The 23,732-nt window shown below is 59.8% G+C and overlaps 2 protein-coding genes across 8 annotated transcripts in view; one reads left to right on the top strand and one right to left on the bottom strand.

Moving 5' to 3' along the window:
* Positions 1 to 23,465, bottom strand: part of TSNARE1 (t-SNARE domain containing 1) — a 145,756-nt gene extending 122,291 nt beyond the window's left edge. For 3 of the 7 annotated variants that reach the window (XM_041769296.1, XM_041769297.1, XM_041769299.1), the window contains exon 1: positions 22,902 to 23,193. The gene's annotated coding sequence lies outside the window, so the exon portion shown is untranslated. Of the gene's footprint in view, positions 1 to 22,901; positions 23,195 to 23,337 lie in introns of those variants that run through there. The other 4 variants (XM_041769293.1, XM_041769295.1, XM_041769294.1 and 1 more) reach the window with 3 other exon arrangements.
* LOC121498993 (basic salivary proline-rich protein 1-like) lies at positions 774 to 16,599 on the top strand. The gene is made up of 7 exons (XM_041769432.1): positions 774 to 813; positions 1,170 to 1,266; positions 1,574 to 1,775; positions 1,872 to 2,031; positions 8,337 to 8,515; positions 16,385 to 16,442; positions 16,514 to 16,599. The coding sequence occupies exons 1-7, from the start codon at positions 774 to 776 to the stop codon at positions 16,597 to 16,599; spliced, it is 822 nt and encodes a 273-aa protein (XP_041625366.1).
* Positions 23,466 to 23,732: the final 267 nt, after the last annotated feature.

The raw sequence follows: 23,732 nt of genomic DNA, 5'->3' as shown, positions 1-23,732 counted from the left end.
GTGAAAGGGTTGAGGATTTCAAAAGTAAATTAATAATAAAACGGTAAAGCATAACCCAAAAGGAAGCATCTCCCAAATACCAAAGCAACATTAAGCACACACCCAAGAAAACAGATTTGGCAGCGTGTTAAATTTAAAAAAGAAGAAGAAAGAAGAAAGAAGAAAGAAGAAAGAAAAAGGAAGAAGAAGCCTTTTGTAAAATTAAAATGCAACACAGGCCAGATTAGAAGACAACCAGGATCGTAGAGACACAGACACAGGCTGCGACGGTCCGTACACAAAACGCTCCTACAAACTGGTTTCTGAACACCCTGGAAGGCAACGTGAACGAGCAGGGATGCTGTGGACACGCAAGGAAGACACATGACCTGTGAGCAACCGCAGGGGCGCCCCGTGCGTGCAGGGGTGAACACGGCCGTCGAAACGCCCCGAGCCGAGCGCGGGAGGTGTGTGCGTGCCGGTGCCTCAGCTCCACACCGCCCGTCGCAGACAAGGCTGCAGGGCACAGACCCACCTGCTGAGCGTCACCCCGGAAGACGCCACGACACAGGCCGTGGCCGCCACTGAGGGAGGAGTGGGGGGGGCTGCTGCGGGCCGGGCTGCCTACCTGAGTCACAGAGATGTCCCGGAACCACAGCCCCGGGATGCTGCACATCGGGTGCACTCACGCGACCCGGCCACGGGAGCCCCGCGGGGCCCTGAAACGTTAAAGTGATCACAAGACCGCACCAAGGGCCGTGGCCGGGCGGCAGCTCAGAGGCAGCTGCGGACGGATGAACCGCACTCGGGACCCGGCCCCCCGGGCACCGCGGAGTGAGCCCCTGGGGCTCCCCGAGTGTCTGCCAGGCAGAGAAGTCATGACAAGTAGTGGAGCACCCTCACCTCACCGAGCAAACACATCAGCGCTCCCGGGCTCGCACGAGGCCCACGGGGGACCTGGGGGACCTGGGGGATCGTGCAGGCTGCCAAGGGCTGCATCCACCGATGTGTCCCCAGGGAGGAAGTGACAGGCACGCGGCAAACACCCAGGTACACCTGTGGGGCCCAGGGCACCCCACACTGGGCAGCCTGCCCAGGGGCTCCTGCCTGCACATTGAGTGACAAATCCGGTCCCTGCTCCCGCCCACCTGCCTGTGTGAATGTCCCCCCATCTCTGCTTCTTGGGAGAGGACGCTATGGGCCAACCCCGCCCGGGGGGGATGTCACCCCAGCCAGCTGCAGCCTGGCCCAGGAGGCACCCGGGCTGACCCCGGATTCCATCAGCACGTGAGCCTGCCTGGGGCGCACGGTGAGCCCTGACCCCGCATCTCCCAATGCGACTCTCAGAGTCGGACCAAGGTGCCACAGGTCCCTCCAACCCCCATGGCCTCGGCCCCCAAGGGCCTCCCGACACCCCCAGGGCACTGCAGCCAGATGAAGAGGAGCACAGACAAAGGGAGGCGATACCAAGATCAGCACCAGGGCTCCCCACCTCGGGGGCCCCGCACACATCAGCACCAGGGCTCCCCCTTCCCACCCCGGGGGCCCCACACAGGTCGGCACCAGGGCTCCCCACCCCGAGGGCCCCACACAGGTCGGCAGCAGGGCCCCCCACCCCAGGGGCCCTGCACAAGTCGGCAGCAGGGCCCCTCCCCATCCCGGGGATCCCCCCACAGCCTCACCTCCAGGCAGACTGGTCTCTGCCGCCAACCCCCGTACAGGCTGCTGCGGCCCCTCAGGGCCCCAAGACGCCCAGTCGGCACACCCGATCGGCCCAGACCACCACACCTGTGGAGGTGCCCCGACACACCTGACAGACGGCTGGTGCTCAGATGAGCGAGGGTGCAGTGCTCCTCCCCTGTCCCAAGAGCCTCCTCCCTCTCCCCACACAGGAGAACTGGAGCCAGAAGGAAGCTCCCGTCTGCACCCACCCCGGGAAGCCTGCCTGCCCCCCCGGCCCCCCTCCGGGAGCTCTGGGCAAATACCTGCCGCCCCACCAGGGATCTCGCCGGCTGCCTGCCCCCCAGCCAGCCCCACAGCCGGGCGGCCAAGGTCAGGGCCCCCGTCGGGCACCTCCGCACCGCCAGCCCCCCGCTCAGCCCGCCAACGTCTGCGGATGGGCAACTAACGCCCAGAGCCGGGTGCTGGGTGCGGATGCCGGCACGGAGGGAGCAACTCCCCGCCAGGCCCCGGGCCCCCCGCCTTGTCCTTCCCACGCCCATGCGGCCTCCGCTTCAGAGACGCCGCGCCCTCCGAGGGGCCGAGGTGGCGGGCAGGGGGCGGAGGGCAGGAGCTTTTCCTCCATGTGGCTTTCCCAGTGACAGCACGGACAGGCCAGACAAGACCTTCGCAGACATGCCCAGAGGCAGGCAAGGCCACCTCCCAGGCCCCGGGCACATGCAACCGTGTGTGGAGGCCCAGGGGGTAGGACATGCCAGGAGCACCAGGCCCCTGGGCCCGACGTGTGGCCAGAGCGGCCGCTGGAGACCGATGCCGGGCCCCCTGTTCCGTGGTCCGCGGCCGCCTCGGGTGGGGGGGCAGAACTCAGACCCCCTCCCCAGGGGACGCCACACAGAGGAGCGGGTGCGCACGACGAATCTTCCTGTTTCCTTCGGCGGGAGGGCTGGCAGCAGGCTGAGGCCCGGCCCCGCCCGCAGGTGACCTGGACGCACCCCTCGCCTCCCTGAGATGCACCTGACCACAGAGCCAGGTGTGCGCCCACGCTCGCCCTCAGGTCACCACCCCGACCACTTCCGCCCCACGCTCACGCGCACCCGGGCCAGATGCTTGGCCCCACGCGCCGGTGCGCCACAGAGCCAGAGGCAGAGGAGGCCCAGCTGGTGGTGTTGTTATAGCAACCTGGACTCCACGCCACGCACGGTGCCAGCCAGGCACCCCGGGCACCTCATGGCACAGCGCCCAGAATGGGCCACGGGGAAGCAGGCTCGAGGATGAGCCTGGGTGCTCAGGAAGGCAGCCGCGCACGCCCCTCTCCCCACCTGCCGAGCCCCCCTGCTCCCCCTGCTCCCCGGGAAGGCCACAGGAGGCCCCCTTCCAGCCTGGTACTGCCCACCTCCCCGCTGCCTGCTCCATGCGCCGAGCCCTCTCCCAGGATGGGGGCGGCAGAGGGACAGGAAGTCCACCTGGGTCGGCAGGTGGGGGCGGCCCCATCCACACTCGGACCCAGAGACTTCTGACGGGGGTGGGCGTGGGCAGCAGGGACAGGCCTGGAGCGGGGGGACTGTGGCCCTGTGTGCCTGGGCACAGCCCACCTGGTCACCATCTGAGCCTCGGACCCAGAGCAAAGGAACCTTTACTGTCACTCCTCAGAGGGGAAACTGAGACTCAGAGAGGCAGGAACCTGTCCAGGAAGCCCAGTCAGAGACCGAGGGGGGTTCCAGCCCAGGTCCATGTCCTGCCAAGGCCCGTGCTGGGCCACACTATGGGACAGACCGGATGTCCGGCTGGAGCCTGAGCCACGCCTGGGTGTCACACGTCCGCTCTCTGCGCAGAGGCCAGCGAGGGGAGGACGGCCACGGGCACCACGAACAGCATTCAACACGCAGAGCCCCAAGACCCCTTCATGCGGGGCCAGGCACAGAGGGGCTGCCTGAGGGCACTGCTGAGCCCCCGGGGCACAGGGCAAGGGGGCGAGGCACACACCTCCATGCCGAGGGCGCACCCTGTATGACCGCACACCCAGGGAGGGAGGAAACAGGGCGCCGGGGGCGCTGCGAGGAAGGCCCACGCAGGGGAGCAGAGGAGACACGGGACCCGGCGCCTTCCCCCGGCAGGCATGTCACACGGCCCCCAATCTCACCGTCCTCACACCACCCTGCCAGGACCACCAACGGCAAGACGACCCCACCAGGGAACCTGCCATCACCCGCAGCAGCAGCGTCCTGTCCTCCCATGAGCCACCAGCCGCAGGGCCACCAGCCAGACCACGAGCACCTCTGCTCCCTTGCAGTGGGGTGAAGTGATGCTCAGCGATGGGAGGCTGCTAGCAGCTTCTCTGTTGTTTTAACAAGAGGAACGCCAGCAGGTTACCGAAGACCCTTGCTACCAGATGGGGGCAAGAGCTGCAGCAAGGTCTCAGGGAAGGTGGCAGGGGGGAGTGGGGTCCCCCTTCTTACAGACGGCAGAGGTAAATCACAGAGGTGTGCCCCCCAGCCAGGTGGCAGGGTGGCCGGGGTGGGGCAGGCAGCAGGCACCGGCCAGGCTCCCAAAGCCCCCACCCTTCACCACAGCATGAAAATGCAAACCTGCCTAAAAGGGGCCTCCTGCCCACCTAAGAGGGTCTGCATCCTGCCCAAGCCCCACCTGCTGGTAACGAGCACCACGCCGGTGGCTCAGACGCCAGGACAGCCCTGCACCTCCGGCCGCTGGCCCCCGGGGTCTGCAGGGAGGAGGCATCCCTGTGTACAGGGGGGGGCGTGGGCACGGAGGCCCCACCAGGGTTGGAGGCTCCTGCGGGGACACCCGGAGCTGTCCATGGTGCTGGACGCAACAGCCCCCACGCCACGCCCTGGGCCATCCTGTCCCCCTGCCCAGGGCTCAGCCCGCATGCCTGCCATCCCAGCGGGAAGGAGCCAGGGCGTGGACGGGTCCTCACCAGAGCGGCCATGGGGACCACAGTGTCCTGCTGCCCCTCTCACACTTCCAGACTACTGGACACCAGGAAACAGACCGAGCATAGTGCTTCCTACCTCCCTCCAGAAATCGCACTTAGGTGATGAGGAGAATGACCCCCCAAAAATAATCAAACAAAAAATGTAAAAGCTCACACTTCATATTCAGTGAAAGTAGGAAACAAATACCATTTGCAGGCCCCAAACTCAGGTACAGGCTACAGAGAGCAGGTGAAACGGGGCAGGCCCCTCACAGGAGGAAGCACGGAGAGGTTCACGGGTGGTGAGGGGACCAGAGGCACGTCTCGGAGCGCATGAGCCGCGGCCCGTTCCCTGAGCACTACAGGAGGACCTTGAACCACTGAGAGAGCTCGACAAGCAGGGCAGGTGTCAGGGGCCCCCGGAGAGGTCAGCTGGGCTGCAACAGCAGCGAGCCGGCTGCGGGACAGCTGTACCCCTCACCAGGGCAGGGCAGCTCTCTCTGCGGGGCAGCCGCTGCCTCTATGGCAGCAGTGGAGGGGGAGCCCCCGGAGGCTGCCCACTTCTAGGTCCCCACACCCCACGTCTCTGAGAATTCTTACAAAGAGCAGAGCCAGGAAAAAACCAACTCGTTTCAAAACGAACAATAAACCCTCAATAGCCAAAACAATGCTGAAAAAGAACACAGCTGGAGGTATCATACTGCCTGATTTTAAAACCTATTCAAAGCTACGACCATCAAGACATAAAGACGGACACACGGACCAGTGGCACAGAACAGGGAGCCCAGAAACAGACCCTATGTATATGGCCGAATGATTCTAACCAGGGTCCCAGGACCACTCAGCAGGGAAAGGGCGGTCTCTCCAACAAATGATGTGGGGACACTGGGCATCCACGTGCAGAAAAGCGAAGGTGGATGCTTATTACCTATCACCTTACAGAGAAGCAATGCAGAAAGAGACCAAAGACCTACATGTAGGAGCTAAAATTATAAAATTCCAGAGAGAAACATAGAGCAGGGGATCCCTGGGTGGCTCAGTGGTTTAGCATCTGCCTTTGGCCCAGGGCGTGATCCCGGAGTCCCATGATCAAGTCCCACGTCGGGCTTCCAGCATGGAGCCTGCTTCTCCCTCTGCCTGTGTCTCTGCCTCTCTCTTTCTATGTCTATCATGAATAAATAAATAAATAAATAAATCTTCAAAAAAAGAAAAGAAAGAAACATAGAGCAGCAGCTTCATGGCACTGGCTGTGGTTGTTCAGGTCTGCCACCAAAAACACAGGCAAGAAAAGAAAAAATATAAAAAAAAAAGAAAAGAAAAAATAGATGAACTAGACATCATCAAAATTAAAGACTGTTGGGACACCTGGGTGGCTCAGTGGTTGAGCATCTGCCTTTGGCTCAAGGGCATGACCCCGGGGTCCTGGGATCGAGTCCCACATTGGGTTCCCTGCATGGGGCCTGCTTCTCCCTCTATCTGCATCTCTTATGAATAAATAAATAAAATCTTTCCAAAAAAAATTAGAGACTTTCATGCGTCAAACACACTCTCAACAGAGTGAAAAGACAACCCGTGGAATGGGAGCAAGTGTCTGCAAGGTATATCTGATAAGGAGCTAATATCGAGAATAGAAAGTTCCCGAGACTCAACAACGGAAAGAACACAGAGTCCTACCACACGTGGGCAGAGGACTCGAACACACACACACAAGATGCGCCAACGGCCGGCAGACACACGAGCACACGCTGCCCATCTCTCATCCTCAGGGAAGCGCAGACCCAACCACAACGCACCCCCTCGCGCCCAGCAGGACGGCTCCTGCCAAAAACTCCCCAGAAAACATGTATTGGCAAGGACATGGAGAAGCCGGAACCCTTGTGTGCTGCTGGTGGGGATGCAAACTGGTGCAGCCACTGTGGACAACTTTGTGGAATTTCCTCGCAAAAAGTAAAAACGGCATTCCCATATGACCCAGCACTCCACTTCGGGGCAAATACCCAAAGGAATAGAAGGAAGGGCCTGGAAGAGATGTCGGCACAACCACGTTCAGAGCAGCGACAGTGACCGTGGCCAGCAGGTGGAAGAGACTCCAGCGTGTATGGACAGCTGGATGGACAATGAAATGTGGTCCGTCCACGCTGGGATATCGTTCGGCCTGGGCAGGACGGACATTCTGACGCCCGCTACCGCACGGATGAACCGTGAGGACGTTACACTAAATGAGAACAGCCAGACAGAAGGACCAGCACCCCAGCACCGTATGATTTCACTCCTGCAAGGTCCCTGGAGGCATGAGAGTCTGCGAGAGAAGCAGATGGTGGGGTCAGGCCCGGGGAGGGCACGGGAGCTGGCGAGCAAGGAGGCCAGAACGTCAGCTTGGGAAGATTGGAAAGTTCTGAAGAAGGATGGTGGTGATGCTGGCCCGACAACGTAAACGTGCTTAATGCCACAGAATTACACACTTAAAAATGGTTATACTGGGACGTCAGGACGGCTCCATCAGTAAAACACCCAGCTCTGGGTTTCAGCTCAGGTCATGACCTCAGGGTCACGGGATCGAGCCCTACGTCAGGCTCCTCGCTCGGCGTGGAATCTGCTTCAGAGTCTCTCCCCTTCCCTCTCCCGCCGCTTCTGCTCCCCCCCCTGCTCAAGAGGCTCTCTCAAGTAAGTAGAATCCTTTTTAAAAAATGATTACAATGGTAAACCTCATGTTATGTGTAGTTTACTATAATTAAAAAATAAAAGATTTTAAGTTTCTGAAAAAGGATAGAGAGAGAAGACTGGCTCAGCATGGACACAGGGACATGAGGGCGGGGTGGGTGTGAGGGACACAGAAGGGAGCAGCGGCACCCGCCGAGAGGTGAGGGGCACCCACGCCCCACGGGGCCCGGCGAAAGCAGTGTGCCCGACGCTCCAAAGTAACAAGCAGTCGTCCCCACATGGGAAGTGCTCGAGGCGGAGTTGCGAGAACCCAGTTGAGAGAACCTTGAGCCAGCAGGATTCCAAAATCACAAAGGACAGAAATGAGAAATGACAGCTGGAGGTGAAGAGAAAGACGGGAAAGCGCTGGCGGAGCGGAGGCAAACCTGCAGGCCTGGGGCTCTGAGGTCCAGTCGGGACACAGGGAGCAGCAGTGTCTGTGGCCGACAGGGGACAGAGCAACGTGATGGAACGTGATGGAAAGGGCCCGGAGCGATTCGCACCCTTCCCTGCAGATGCGACACAAACGTGGGACTGGACTGACGGGATGCAGATAACATGCCTGAGTCTGGAGAAGCAACTGGACTGGTGAACACAGGACGGAGTAGGGAGGCGAAGAGGGGGCAGGAGGGAGGGGAGGAGGGGAGCAGAATGGAGGGGAGGGGGGGCAGCAAGCAGGGGAGGAGGGGGAGGGGAGCAGGGGAGAAGAGGAGGGGGAGCAGGGGAGGAGGGGCAAGGGGGGCAGCAAGCAGGGGAGGAGGGAAGGGGGAGGGGAGCAGAATGGAGGGGAGGGGGGCAGGGAAGTAGGGGAGGAAGGAAAAGGGGAGGAGGGGAGAAGAGGAGGGGGAGCAGGGGGGAGGAGGGGAGCAGGGAAGCAGGGAGCGGGAGAAGGGGAGCAGGAGAGAAGGGGAGAGGAGAGCAGGGAAGCAGAGGAGGAGGTAAGAGGGGAGGAAGGAGCAGGGGGAGGGGAGAGGAGGAGGGAGGCGGAACAAGCAGCCCGAGGCCTGCCCAGTAACAACTGCGGGTCAGAGCCCATAATGTACAGCCGCCGTCTCCCTGACAAAATACAAGCGGGCGAGCACGAGGTCGCCAGGAGACAGGGCTGGCCGCGCCGAGGGCCACGCCAGGGCCGCGCCGAGGGCCCCGCCAGGGCCACGCCAGGGCCACGCCGCCGAGGGCCAGGCCGCAGCGGAGCAGCTGACCCAGCGGAAGCCGGAGCTCTGGGTCCTCACACACAGGCGGCCTCACAGTCTCCCCACCCTTGGAATCTCTCTCACTTCTGCTGGAGAAAGTGCTCGCTTTGAAGGGCCCCAACAATCACTCTGGCCCCCCCCCCCCACATAACCCAAGGTGAAACCTTTCAGGGACCAACAGTCCTAGTGACACCTGCGAGCTCCCCTTCCGCCACGCACCAGAACACACGCACGGGTGTCGGGGCTCAGAGGCTCTCTGGGGTGCAGGGCTGGGGGCCGGGGCAGGGGGAGGTGCTGTGCCCGGCACAGGAGTGGTCGCCACGGACCCCGAGTGCTGAGGCCATTACATGAGGCAGCCTCAGAGGTTAACACTGAAGACAGAGGCAGCCTCTTCTAGATGTCAGAATGATAAAAAAAAATTTTTTTAAATGAAAAAGAAAACATGCCAGATAGTAAAAGATGTCAAAGACACAACACACAAAACATGACAGGACTAAAATCAAATGCATCTGACCCGCCCACTCTTGTAAATCACTTTACCGTCTCTAGTGAGATTTTAAAAATAAAAAGATTCTCAGATTGGATCACAAAGCGAAATCCAACTTCGTGCGGCACATCAGACACACATCCAAGGTCATCCCAAAGGGTCAGGCATAAAAGGATGGGAAAGGCCGCCAAGCAAATGCCAACGAGAGAAAGCACCCCTGGTCCTGACCCTACAGCAGACAGCGTAGGAAGGAGACAAAGGAGGGCGCTTCGTGATACCAACAGGTGCAATTCCGGAAAAAAATGAAATAGTTTTGAACAGCTACGCATCAGGTTCCAAGGCCGCCAACGTTCACGGGAGGACACGAGGAGAAACACACGGAAACGTACCCACGGCAGAGACTGCAATCCACTCGCCTCGGTCCAAGCAGAGCACGCGGACAGGAAGTAGGGGCACGTGTGACCCAAACGACATAACTGATGGAATCACACGTCAACCCCCGTACCTCCAAGGTGGAACACAGATCAAAATGCAACTGAGACGACCAGAGTAACAAAACCAATAAATCCAAAGACACTTCCCTTGGAAATTTTAAAACTTGCTCCTAAACCATCCTTAGACCAAAAACGAAAATACAAACCAAAACTACAGAACTTCCAGACAGCAACGTTGTAGAAAATATATCCGCTCGGAATGTATAAAAAAGCTTTTAAATATGAAACACTTTTTGGAAAAGAACATGAATAAACGAATCACGCACACAAATCATACGCCTAGGAAAAAGGATGAACTGAGAGAAAGCAAAAGGTCAACTGTAAGCAAAAGTGATGAGTTGGGGATCCCTGGGTGGCTCGGTGGTGTAGCGCCTGCCTTTGGTCCAGGGCGTGACCCCGGGGTCCTGGGATCGAGTCCCACGTCGGGCTCCCTGCCTGGAGCCTGCTTCTCCCTCTGCCTGTGTCTCTGCCTCTCTCTCGCTGTGCCTTTCCTGAATAAATACATAAAATCTTTAAAAAAAAAAAAAAAAGTGATGAGCTAAAAAGCAGAAAGACAGGGACGCCTGTGTGGCCCAGTCAGGTAAGCAGCTGCCTTGGGCCCAGGTCATGATCCTGGGGTCCCGGGATAGAGCCCCCGGTCACACTGCCCTCTCAGCAGGAAGTCGGCTTCTCCCTCTCCCTCTGCCCCTCCCCCACTCACCCACACTCATCCATGCCTTCTCAAGTAAATGCATAAAATCTTTTTTTAAAAAAAGCAGAAAAACAGGAAAATGAATTTTAAAAATACATCCAAAGGTTGGCTCTTTGAAGACAAATATAAGCAATAAGATAACAGCTAGAGTTGACCCTTGACCAACACGGGGTTGAACTTCACGGATCCACTTACACACGGATTTTTACAGCAGAGCACTAGAGATATACATTCTCTTCCTTGTGTCTTTTTTTTTAAGATTTTATTTATTTATTCATGAGACACAGAGAGAGAGAGAGAGGGGCACAGACACAGGCAGAGGGAGAAGCAGGCTCCATGCAGGGAGCCCGACGTGGGACCCGATCCCAGGTCCCCAGGATCACACCCTGGGCCGAAGGCGGCGCTAAACCGCTGCGCCACCCGGGCTGCCCACCTTGTGTCTTTCTTAGTAACATCTTCTTTTCTCCAGGTTACTTTACTGTAAGGGTACGGCACACGATACAAGGGTACAACACGCGATCTTGCATGTTTTCAGTTGGGGTTCCCGTCAACAGGAGGCCGTTACTACAAGTTTCCGGGGAGGCTCAGGCTACAAGCAGATGTTCAACGGTGCCGGGCGTCAGCGCCCCGGGCCCCACTTTGTTCCGGGGTCAGCTGTAATAGTCAATCCAGCGGAGCAGCAAGGGGGGCAGATAAGAAACTAACCACAGAAACCAAGGAAATCAGAAGACCCTAAGAGATGGCTTTACCCAAGTCTATGTGAATAAATCTGACAACCTGGATGACGCCAATATTTTTCTAGAGAAATGTAATTTATAAAACTGACCCCAAAAGAGAAAATGTAAAAATGTAAAATGTCTTTTCCTCAAAACAAAAACTAAGCAAACTAACAAAAAAGCACCAGGCCCCCAGAGTTCCCCCAGAGGAACTCTACCAGCCTTTTAGAGATCAGGAATTCGGGGCATCCAGGTGGCTCAGCAGGAGAGACCCCAGGGTCCCGGGATTGAGTCCCGCATGGGGCTCCCTGCATAGAGCCTGTTTCTCCCTCTGCCTGTGTCTTGGCCCCCCTCTCTCTCTCTCTCTCTCTCTCTCTGTGTGTGTCTCTCATGAATAAATAAATAAAATCTTTAAAAAAAATAATAAAGACCAGGAATGCAGTGCTATGAAACTGTTCTTTTGTAAAAGCAACCAGTGCAAAGAACGTCAAAACTGAGTAACTAGAGAAAGAACACGGCTGAATTTCTGCAAATAAAGGGGGAAAATGCTTCTTGGAACATAGAAGATTTCTAAGTTACTTCTATGAAGCAAGTGTAGCCCTGACCTCAAGCCCTGGAAAAGGTGAAAAGGTACACACACACCAGAAAAAAATTACAGCTCAAACTCACTCGTAAAGAGCAAAACACAGGCGCTAAATTAAACAAGAGCAACAGGGTGCCGGCGGGGTGGGCTCTGTCGGTGAAGCATCTGCCCTCAGCTCAGGTCATGATCCCAGTGGGATCAAGTCCTGTGTCGGGCTCCCTGCTCAACCAGGAGCCTGCCTCTCCCTCCCTCCACCTGCACCCCTGCCCATGCATGGGCACTTGGTGTCTCTCTCTCTCTCTCTCTAAAATAAAAGTATTTTTTAAAAATTAAAATAAAAAACATGAGCTACAAGTGTCCGGCAGCCTCTTACAAGAATTCCCCATCAGACCACATGAAGTACATTCAAGGAATCCAAGAAGGCCTCACCATCAGCAACTCCATCAGTAGAAGGCCTCATATTTGTGTATCCAAGAGAAGTCCTAGGATCATCCCACAGATGATTTTCTTTTTTAGTAGGATCCACACCCAGCATGGATCCAAACACGGGGCTTGAACTCACAACCCTGAGATCAAGACATGAGCTGGCATCAGGAGTCAGACGATTAACCGACTGAGTCACCCAGGGGCCCCCTCGCAGAAGACTTTTTAAAAGGGAACTAATTGCAGCAGTGATCTTTGCTTTAAAAAAAATAAAACACTCAACAAAAGAGGAAGGACAGGTTCTTGCGGGCACATGAAATATATGTATCCCGGCCCAAAAGGCGCACCTGCTTGATGAGAAAACAGCAAGAGCAGCACCCAACAGGCGCCCACTGCAACCACGGTGAGTCACCGCTCCACGGAGGGAACCAGCCCACACAACTGCGTAAGACGCAGAACCTGGAGTATAAAACCTGGAAGGGGAAGGTGCAGTGTCACTGTCACTGCTGGCTACCTCGGGAGGCCTGGGGAGCCCACAAGAACCAACCGAACAAGGCAACTCAGTAAGGCAGCGGGGGACAGAGTGCTACACGGCAACCAGCGGTTTCGGCACACGCTCACGAGACGGAGGACAGGCAAGACCCCTCACAGGAACACTCGGAAAGCCAAAACTTCCCAGCAACAAAGAAAGTGTGGCAATTCTGGAGAAGAACGCAAAAGGGACCAAAACGAGTGGGAAGATGAACCCCAGCTTGAACAGAAGTCTCGGATCACAGAGATGTCGCCTCTCCCTGTCAAGGGACAGCTTTCACACAATTGCAACCCAAAACCAATCCGGTCTGGGGGTTCTGAGTATGTGTATATGTATTTGGTGGAAGAACTGGGTAAAGAATAGACAAGCTAATTCAAAGGCCATAGGCAAGGATAAACAATCTAGAATAGTCCCCCCCAAATTATGACAAAACAAGCAATAAGTTCTTTGAGATGTTTTAGTAAAAACATCATCTAAGGGGTTAATAATTAAAATAGTGACTACAACTGCTCAGAGGCGATGGGAACAGCTTATAGAGAACAAATATAGTCAGTCTCAAAAAAGAACAAAATAGTTGGAGGCATCACACATCTTGACTTCAAAATATAGCATAAAACTACCATAATTAAAACCGTACGCTACTGGAGTGAAGACTGACATACAGACCAACACAACAGAGCAGAGATCCCAGGAGTAAACCCGCACATAGACGGTCAACTCATCTTCAACAGGGGTGCCACATACACACAGGGGGAGAGGACAGTCTCTTCAGCAAATGGTGCCGGGACAATTGAGGATGCACATGGAAATAATGAAATTGGAGCCGATCTTACACCGTGCACAAGATCAACTCAAAATAAAATACCCAAATGCTTGCAAGACCCAAACTGTAGAACTCCTAGAAGAAAACCTCAGGGAGAAGACTCTGACGTTGGCCTTGGCAATGACTTTATGCAGCTCAAGGCAACAAAAACAAACAAAAACGACATCAAACCAAAAGGCTTCTGCAAAGCCAAGGAAACAATCGCCGGAGCGAAAGGCTCTTAAGGAACGGGAGGAAATGTGTGCAAACCACAGATGTGGTAAGGGATCAACCTCCAAAACATAAAAGGAACTGCTACAACGGTAAATAATAATAATATAACACAATTATAAAAAAGGCTGAGGACTTGAACAGACATTTCTCCAAGAGACAAATGGTCCACAAGTATACGGGAAAAATGTTCAACATCACTAATCATGGGGGAAATGCAAACCAAAACCAATATGAGATACCGCCTCACATCTGTCTGCATGACAATTACAAAAAAAAAAAAAAAAAAACCTAACAAGCATTGGAAAGGATGTGGAGAAATTGGAACCTTTGCACTCTGCTAATGCAAAATGGCACGGCCATTATGCAAAACAGTAAGGAAGTCCCTCAAAAAATTAAAAATAGAGCTACCATATGATCCAGCAACCCCACTTCTCAGTATTTATCCAAAAGAACTGAAATCAGGATCCCAAAGCGATCGTAGCATTCCTCTGCTCACTGCAGCATCAGTCACAAGAGCTACAACTGCTCCAGAAACAACCAAAGATCCAGAAACAACCTAAACGCCCATCAAGGGGTGAATGGACAAAAACAACGTGGCACCTCCATGCCACGGAATATTATTCGGCCTCTAAAAGGAAGGAAATCCTGCAACTTGTGCCACAACATGGGTGAGCCTTGAGGGCACATGCTCAGTGAAATAGGCCAATCACAGGACACACACTGCACGATTCCAGTGTCATGACTCATCTAAAATAGGGTCAAGAGTGGCATGGGGGCAGGGGCTGAGGGGAGGGGGACGCGGGGAGCTGCTCATCAGTGGGCATCAAGCTTCGGTCAAGCGACATGAACCAGGTCAAGACACGTGCTACACAACACTGCGCCTCCAGTCGGCAACGCCGTACCGTACACTTGAACTTAAGGCAGTGGACCTCATGCCGAGCGTTCTTATCATAAAAAAAAAAATACATTTACAAAAATCTGAATACAGAAGGGAATGTACAACATGACTAAGCTGGAACTTAAAAGGGGGGGGGGGATTGATCACGTCGGCGCTTGGACAGGACTACTGGTAAAACACGGGGAGAGAGCCAGACCCCTACCTCACGCCACACATCACGGTAAGAGACGCGTGAAGGAAAACTTTACAAGTACAGTAGTGAACAGCGGAAGAAAACACGGGATCTTTTTTAACGCAAGGAAAAGCAACCCTGGTTCCCTGCAACTCAAGCTCCACAGCCAGGAGAGGAAGGTTGATGAATCCAACTACACGAGAGCTTCCACGTGGCAAAGCACAAACAATAACCAAAGCAGAAGGCAAATGACCTAATTCATCTGACACTCAAAGAGCTAATTTCCATGATCCGCAGGAAAAAGATCAACAACGGCGTCCGTAAAAAATGAACAAAGGCACAGAAAGTTCACAAAGAAAATACAAATGACACTTTGATATATAAAAAGATACCAAACTCACTCCTAATAAAGGGAATCCAGATGCGTCCCTATGGGACGCGTGAGCTCCGCCGGGACGGGTGGGGGGCGCCGGGCACCTCAGCCCCCCCGGGGGGACCACTGCGCGCACCTCCGTAGGCAGGCACTTGGGCGCGTGTCTCCTCGGGCCAGCACCCGCGCTCACAGCACTCAGCCTACGCACGCTGGACGCTTACACGGGTACGTGACACACGCTCCAGGCTGCTCGCTCTGTGACAGGCCGAGACTGAAAGCCACCAACCTGCCATCAGCACAGGACCACCCGATGGATCCCGCACATGCTCACGTGACCTATTCCACGGCCGTCAAAGAGAAAAGGAGACGCTCTCTGTACCGATGCAGGAAGACTCCCAGGACATTTGACTGAGTGGGGGGCAAAATACAAACCAGGGCACACGCGTGTTATCATGGGACTTGCTCGAGACACAGGAAACCTATAAAAGCCTACAATTTGTGTCTGGCCAACACTGGTGTTCACACACACCTGGCACACACATGCATAAGACACCAACGGTGGCGTCACCTGTGGAGCTGGGGACGGGCCAGCTGGGGGCGGGGGGAGGCTGTCACTTCCAGCTGCACACTTCCCGTGTTTTTACCCTCAAACTACATGAACCCCTCAAAGCACTAGACCGCAAGGACACTGGGTGAGTTCCACCGTGGTCCGTCCACACTGCGGAACAGGGCTCAGGAATAAAGAGAAAGAAGCTACCGGTACGTGTGGCGACCCCGGGAAATCTCCAGGAGCCACGCTGAAGGACGAAGCCAGTGCCCAGATGTGACGTGCCACAGGGTTCCGTCCATGTGACATTCTAGAGATGACGTTAGAGCAGGGGACAGGCTAGCAGGCGCCAGGAGTCAAGGGGCGGGGGCAGCAGGCCGGGGCGTGAGGGGTCCCCTGGGTGATGGAAACTACGGGGACTGCACCCCGGTCACGGGGAGGGTACACGGGGGCTCAGAATGATCTCTGACAGCGGCAGGGCAACATACCACCGTCATGGAATAAAAAACTGAATGGTGCAAAACGACCCCAGGCGGTCCATCTCCACGCACAACGTCACTAAGTGGACAGAGCAGAGGCCACACTCAACCCGATCCGCTTTCCCGAGCACCTGCCTCCTGGAACGTGAGCCCAGAAGGCAGGTGAGCCACCCGGGGCCCCGACCTCCCGGCGCACGGGGGAATCCCAGGAGGAAGAGGGGGGCGGCCCGGGATGAAGGGCGGCCCTCCAGAGGCCCACGGTTGCCTGGCCAGGCGGCCTGAGCATCGGCCTCCCTCGGGGAGCGGGGCGGCACTGCGCTCCGGCCCTGGAGGGGGCCCTGGGGCTCCTCCTGCCCGACGAGCTGTGAACAGAAGCGAGCCGGCTGCCTTCTGAGCCCCGCACTTGGCTCCCAGGACAAGACCCCAGGGTTCGTCCCCTCTGACACTCTCCCGACGGGGCCCTCCGCAGCCCGGGACTCCGACGGCCCTGAGCCAGTCCGGCCGACCCCCGGAGGACACGAGTGGAGGTATGTTGCCCCAGGCTCCCGACACTTGGGGCACACCTGTTACGGCAGCAAGACCTAGCCTGGACCCCCAGGACCGCCACCCGCCCGCGGCATCCGGGCGTACACCTGGCTGTCCAGCCTCAGCCCTGCCAACCTGCCCTCCCGCCCCACGGACTGAACCCCGCCGCTGCCGTGGGGCCTGCCCTGCGATGGCCTCCAACCCCTCCCGCGGGGCGGCAGAGGCGGGCGATGCGCCCCAACATCCCGTCGGACCAGAGGACGCAGGGCCACAGCCCACAGCACAGGCCAGCTCCGGCCCGGCTCGCCGGTGTGTGAAACCACAGCTGTACCGGCGTCAGAACCACGCGGGGAGACACCTGGGCGGCAGTTCGTTAGGAGTCTGCCTTCGGCTCAGGCCGTGATCCCAGGGTCCTGGGATCGAGCCCCAAGTCCAGCTCCCTGCTCAGCAGAGTCTGCTGCTCCCTCTCCCTCCGAGCCTCTCCCCTGCTTGTGCTCGCTCAAGTGAATGAATTTTTTTTTTAATTTTTTTTTTTAAAAGCCACGGCTGGTTACAGGATCCCTTCCTCAAATACAACAACACTCACGAGGCGCAGGTGAAACACGACATGAGAGCTGTTCTGGGAAACGGAAGGGGTCCACACGGCGGGGGTGACGAGAGCCCCGTCCCGGTCCCCATAAGCAAGGTCAAGGCTGCCGCTCGGGCAGCTCCCCACGGTCCAGCCTCCCCGGCGCCCGGATTTCACGGCCGGCCACACCGGTTCCACTCCCAGCTCTGCTGAGCTTGCTCCTGGCCCAGGAAGACAGTCACCTCCTGCAGTCGGAGAGAAAGGACCCGCCCGCGGCCCTGCCCGGCTCAGCGGCTCTAAGACCCCGCGGGGAGCTCGGGGTGGCAGCGATGCCCCTCAGGGTCGAGGCAGTGACACCCCTCAGGGTCAAGGCAGCACTCCCCACGTGCCACCCACCTGCCCGACGCTGGTCTGCTGGCAGCGGCCGGGCTACCCGGCTCTGGAAGCCCACCCAGCAGCCGTGAGTCTCCCCAAGCAGTGGTCTGCTCTTGCAACACGCGAAGCACCTGCTCACGGCTGGCCCACCCATGTTCTCAGCCCCTCGCAGCTCCCTACCAGCACTGCGGCTGCCTAACAGCTCCTCCCAACTGCGAGGTCCCGCTTGCACACCGTTAACTGTGCACCCACCACGTGCGCTTCCCATCCTGGGGCCACAGAGACAGGAGAGACACAGGTAACCGGGGGGCAGTGTGCAGGGCGCCCAACACCGACGCAGCAAGGAACCAGCCAGGCAGCCCTCCTCCCCCCGTGCCCTGCCCTCCCCAAGCAGAGGCAGGACGGGCAGGCTTCCAGAGGGCAGTGCTCGGCCGAGCTCCGACACCTGGAGGAGGTCACGGGGTGAGGCTGGCACCCGCCATCACCCGCGCACAGGCAGACACTCGACGGTGGGCTCAGGACGCCAAGATGTTCCCCGGCAGCCGACCAGAGGCTGGAAAGGTGAGCAGGTCACAGGCCAGGAGCTGCCAAAGCCAAGGGAGGGAGGCGCCCCAGGCTTCTCAGCAGAAGAGGGCCACCCCTGCACCACATGTGGCAGGAAGAGCCACGACCCTGAGGGGGAACAGAGAAGGGGGGCCGGGGGCTGCAGACCAGCCCCACCCTGCACCCAAGATTCTCTGGACCCCTGTCTCCACCGAAGCCCTAACTGCCCCCCTCACCCCTGCCCCCAGCACACTCATTAGCACCTTCCCTGTGGGAGATGGGGATGGGGGCGGGGTCAGACCTCATTAGCGGCCTCGAAGAGCCTGCGGGGAGCAGCAGCCAGCCCAGGAAGGAGGCCCCGGCTGTGTGATGCTAATGCAGGGGAAGGCCCGTGCTGGGCCACCTGCTTAGACGCGGCCCCTTTCCAAATACGTGGCTGGAATGAATCAGGATCTCAGTGGAGGGCGGCCAGAGGCCAGAGGTCGCTGGGTCGGGAGGGGGGTTTGCACCCCTGCCTCCTCCCGGCTGGCTCTGCCCAGGCCCCTGGTGCCCCCCCACTGGCCCCTCACTCCCCTATCTGCCCCAGCTGCCAGCCCACCCTCCTCCTTCACCACCACCCCACACCCCCAAACACCAGGTCCAACACCCCTCGGCCCACACCCAGGGTCTGGCTGGGGAGACAGGAGGACAGACATGAACACGCGGACGCCCGGGCGGGGCACCAGGCCCTGAAGCCCTGAGAACGCTGATTCCTGCCACACGGCGAGCTCATTCTAGCCCCTTCTGTCCAGCGCTCCCCCGCCTCCAGGCTCCGTGGGCGGTCCTGCACTTTGATACCCTGAGTCCCAAGTTCCCAAAGCTCTCAGAGCCCCGCTCTCCTTTGGAATGAGCTAGACGGCAGCTCAATTCAGGGGAGAGGCCCAGGACGGAGTCTTTCTCCAGGCAACCACAGCAACGTTAACACCGTCCTCTAACCGCAGGGCCTCTGCCAGCACCAGCACCGAAGCGCCTCCCTCCGGGTCGGCCCCCCTCGGAACAGCAGGGCAGGAATGTGGGGGGGGGGGCCAGCTCAGGGGTGGGCGGGCCCTGCAGCCAGCGGGCTGGGTTCAAATCCTGACGGGTCGCTTACAGGCCTGTGCCTCTGGATGAGCCACCCTGCCCGGGGGAGTCGGATGTGAGGACGTAAGGAACGTAGCAGCGGCCGGGCACACGGCAGCGCTCCCTGCTGCGGTGACAAGGGCCAGTTGTCCCGAGTTCCCACCACTCCTACTCCATAGCAGCCTGCACCACGCCCTGGTTGGCGGACAGAGCAAATCCTCCAAAGCAGGGGCCAGCCCGAAGGTCACACAAAAGGGGGCCCTGCTGCCTCTCAGGCACCCTCTGACCCCAGAGCCCTCCCCGCACCCTCCGAAACCCCTCCCCTAGCTTCAGTGTCCGCCCCTCTGAGGGCCTGGTGCCCCCGCCAAGTGGCTGCAGGACCAGACGGGCAGGCTGGGGACACGCTAATGAGCGCCATCACTCAGGATGCCACAGGGGAGACGCTGCACGGCCGCGTCTGCAGGACGCCACTGTTTCCACGCCAGGATGCCAACGCAGTCGGGGCCCTGTCCCCCTCTCGGGGGAAATCAGAGGCAGAAAATAAGACCATTTCCATCGATCCAGTTAAAGAAAATAATAAAGGTTTGCTGGGCCACAGCTCCAGGCTGGGCGCTCATGGGGTCATCCTGACTACCTGGCTCCGCCCTCCCGCGTCCACCTCGGGCAGGGTGCTCTCTCTCCCAAAGCGGGAGCATCCTGCCACCCCAGTCCTCGGAAAGCCCCAGCTGTCCCCGGCCAGCACTCGCTCTGCTGTGGGGACCCGCGGCACTGCTGCCACCACGGACCCAGCCACACGATACTGTGCCAAGGGGCCAAGAGGCCCAGACCCCAGCAACCCAGGCAGGGCACAGGCCTCTCACTGCCCGAGGCAGCCTCCCCCACAGGCCCTGGTCCCCGCCCCCCTAGTCCTCCCCCAGTGACCCTCTGCTTGGCTCCCCGCACCCCGGGGCCGTCAGCCTCCCAGGCACTCCCAGCCGTGCCCCAGTCACACTGGCCCGGGGGACCCCTGCACTCCTGGGCCTTCCCTCAGGTCCCCCCATCTGGAACCCCTCCTTTCCACTCCACACCACCCCCCTGCCACAGCTGATATGCAGTTTTCAAGATTCAGCTCAGCCCTCTCACCAGCACCCAGGACCCCTTCCCAGATACGCACCCGCACCCTCCCTTCCCACCCACAGTGGGAGCCCCTCCCTACCCCCCTGCTGACCACTCACTGTGACCTCAGTCCTGCACACATGGGAGCCTCCCTGACGACTCCAGGAACGCACTTGGGGCAGCCCCCCGTGCTCACCGCCCATCCTGACCTCTGTGCAAGGCCTGCCCTTTGAGAATCCTTCAGGGCGCTGCACACCTCACGTGGCAGCCGTGAGCACAGCCCGTGGCGGGGCGTGCAAGGATCCTGTGCACCTGGCCCCTGGCCCAGCACAGCGTCCCTGCGTACACGGACCCAGGCAGCCCACAAACCGGCCCAAGTCCTACTGGGGCCCACTCAAGCCCAAGCAGGACCCAAAGACAGGGCAGGGCTCCATCTGGTGTGGTCTGAAGCCAAGTGTGCAGTCACCTTTACCCCACAGCCGTCCTACCCCTCACCAGGCTTCAGGCCGACGGAGACAATCCCGCAGCTGCAGCGGGCGTCTGAGGACCGGAGCGCAGAGAGCGCACTGAACCAAGGGCCCCCAGGAGGCGTCCCCGGCCCTGTGGCCTCCACCGGCTCAGGCACCTGCCAGGTACCAGGTCTGGCTCCCTGGCGAGTCCTGCCTTCTCCAGGAAGCAGCCCAGGCAACTAGCTCCTCTCCTACAAGAGGTTCCCCTGGCGCTGACAGGCAGCTTGGTGCAGTAAGAACGCGCTTCAGGTCAGCTCCGTCCAACCTCACTCCCTCGGCGCACAGCCACCTGCACCGCCTGGCTCAGGCCTGGGCCACAGACATGCGTTCAGACAAGCGGCTCCCCCGGGGTGGGTGGGCAGTGCACAGTGGCCCTGCTCGGGTGCAGGAGGAGGCCCCTCTGAGCCCCACGTTCGTCACCCAGAACCAGGAACCATAATTCCCGTCACCTGCCTCACACACCCAAAAGGGGGACAGGTGGTCAGGCAGAGCGCAGAGCACAGGCAAGAATCCATGAGGCCAAGCAGAGGTGCGGCCGTGCGGGGGCCCTGGCTCCCGCTGTGTGCTCCTCTCCCTTTGGGCTCCCGTTCCCTTTAGGGTGGAACGTGGCACAGAGGCGCGGCCACCTGGGAGCCAGGCAGGGCAGGGGCGGCACGGCAGAGAACGCTGCATCCAGGAGGAGGCCCACCTCCGGAGCCCGAGCGAGTGTCAGACGGACACCACACAAACCAGATGCTAACGATCACCAGCTCTCCGCCCACCGCAAACAGGAGCCAGAGCGACAAAATGCCCAAGTCTTGGAAGCAGCCATGTGTCCAGGGCTGAACGGATGGTCTCTCGGGACTTGGCAGTGAAGCGACTTGAGGCAAGTTCCCTCTTCTGCACCTGTCTCTTCACCTGTACCACAGGGGTGACGACAGGCCCTTGACCTGGGCTCCCTGTAAGGATGAGCTGAGCCCCTGGGCCTCACGGCTGAGGACCAGGACTGGCACCCAAAGTGCCATCTGAGTGCAGCAGGTATGATGAGCACCACCCCCCCCAGGATGCCCACCCGCCGTGCTACCTGGCCCGGTTCAAATCCCACACCCTGGGAAGACCTCCCGCACTGGGACCTCGAGGCACACATCTAGCCCTTGTCCTTAGTGGCTCAGGGCACGCCCGGTCACAGTTGGAGTCTTCTCTCCCCAACTGGAAGGTAAATCCCACCTCCCAGCTTCGAGCTTCCCCACATCCTGAGCAGACCGCCTGCCCCAATGCGTCTCTCACCGTGTTCTCTTTGCTGTCTCACACCGCCCGCCTACGCCCTCATGGAAACCTGCTCTCTAGACTCTGGGCTGGGCACCCAAGGTACAGGGATGACCAAGACAGAGGGCCCTGCGGGGTCACGTGTGGGATGATCACAGAAGGCAAGCTAAGGCACGGGTGCTAGGGCCACGGGCATGTGGGTGAACCTCAACCCCTGCAGGGGAGGCAGGGGACGGGGACGGAGAGGTTCCAAAGGACACATCGGAACACAGGGCCATTACAACAAGACGACCTAGCTGTTGTGCCGATGGAGAGAGACGTGGGATGTGCAGGAGACAAGGCCTCTGACGTGACGGCGGCATGAAGCAAGTCGTGGAAGACGTGGCCGGAGGGACACGCAGGAGCCAGACCCGACCCTCACCCTGCAGGCAGCAGGCCGCTGGGGAAGGAGACTTAAGGATGCCTGCCGGGGAGCCTGGGAGCACCAGACCTCACCTGCACACCAACTTGCCCGGATGCCGTCAGGGCAGCCAGGCCGACAGAGGACAGGTGCGGAGGTGGCCCAGCTGAAGCTCCACTTATTCCAGGAAGCCTCCTTGGGTTTGCGCGTCTCCTACCGCCACCTGCAAGCACGCTCTGGCTCCTGACCGTGCCCTGTCCCGGGCAGGCGTGTGCCGCAGCAGGTTTCTACCGGGGACCTGACGCAGGCCAGGCCGGGTACCCTCTGCGCGGGCGGCATCAGCATCCTCACCCCAACTCTGTGTCCCTGGGGGTAGCTGAAGACCACTCCCGGCGCCTGCCTCCCAGGGACCCCACACGCCAGAGGTGCAGCGCGGGCCAGGGCCGGACGCAAAAGTGGGGCCAGAGAAGGCAGTGCCCGGAGCGGCTGCAAGTGCCCGCAACAGGTGACCCCGGCCGTGACCCCGGCCCCGGCCCCGGGGAAGGGCTGACGCGAGCGCGCAGGGGAGCCAGGGGAGCTGCGGCGGCGGCGGACCCGGACCCGCCAGCGAGGGGGCGGCGCTCCATACCTGACCGCGCTGGACGGCGCACGCGGGGCCGGGCCGGGAGAGGGGCCGCGAGCCCCCCACGGGGCCGGGGCACGTAGGGTCCCTGCAAGCTCCGCGGCCGCTCAGCACGGGGCAAACGCGGACGAGGCCAGAAGGGCGCGGACGCGGCGGCCTCGAGGGCGCAGGGCTCCCCGCCGCCCCGTGCACCCCACGAGTGGGACCCGAGGCCTCAGGGCGGAGCGCATGCGCCCTCAGGTGGGTCCCCCGCACCCGCGTCCCGGGGGGCGGAGCCAGGGCACCCCCGGCCCCGCCCCCAGACGGCGGCCACGCCCTCCGGAGGCCACGCCCCCTCCAGGCCCCGCCCCCGGGTCGGCCCCACCCGCGGAGGTGCCCCCCGGGCCGCGCGCCCTCCCGGCCGTGTCCCCCTGTCCCCGCCGGCCCGGCCGCGCCGCCTCACCTGGGCCGCGGTGGCTGGCGGGCGCGCTCCGCGGGCTCTCGGCGGCAGGGGCGGTGCAGGGGGCGGAGCCGGGACCCAAACATCACGTGACGCCCTTCCCGCCCCCGGGCTGACGCCGCGAGGTCGCCCCCCCGCCTCCGTCCCATCGGCCCCGGCGCCTCGCGCCAGCCAATGGCCACCCGAGCCGCGCCGCGCGCAGGACGGCGTGCGCCCGAGGACTACAAGTCCCAGACAGCCCCGCGCGGACGACCCGAAGCGGCCGGGGACGGCGGCCGGCTGGGCCATAAAGCTTCCTCAGGGTGGCGCTCCTGGCGGGCGTCGATCAAGGGCTGCCCCGGGGTCCCCGAGGGGCGCGCCCCCCCAGCCCCGAGACGTGACAGGCCCGCGGTCTCCCC

This window comes from Vulpes lagopus, chromosome 9 (genome assembly GCF_018345385.1).
Source record: "Vulpes lagopus strain Blue_001 chromosome 9, ASM1834538v1, whole genome shotgun sequence".
NCBI lineage: Eukaryota > Metazoa > Chordata > Mammalia > Carnivora > Canidae > Vulpes > Vulpes lagopus.
This window is presented reverse-complemented; position numbering and strand designations above follow the sequence as displayed.

Coding starts and splice junctions, on each gene's coding strand:
- LOC121498993 (XM_041769432.1), top strand. CDS start 774: ATGAACCGCACTCGGGACCCGGCCCCCCGGGCACCGCGGA. Junction 814..1,169: donor GGCCCCCCGGGCACCGCGGA/GTGAGCCCCTGG, acceptor TTCTTGGGAGAG/GACGCTATGGGCCAACCCCG. Junction 1,267..1,573: donor ACCCCGGATTCCATCAGCAC/GTGAGCCTGCCT, acceptor GGCCCCACACAG/GTCGGCAGCAGGGCCCCCCA.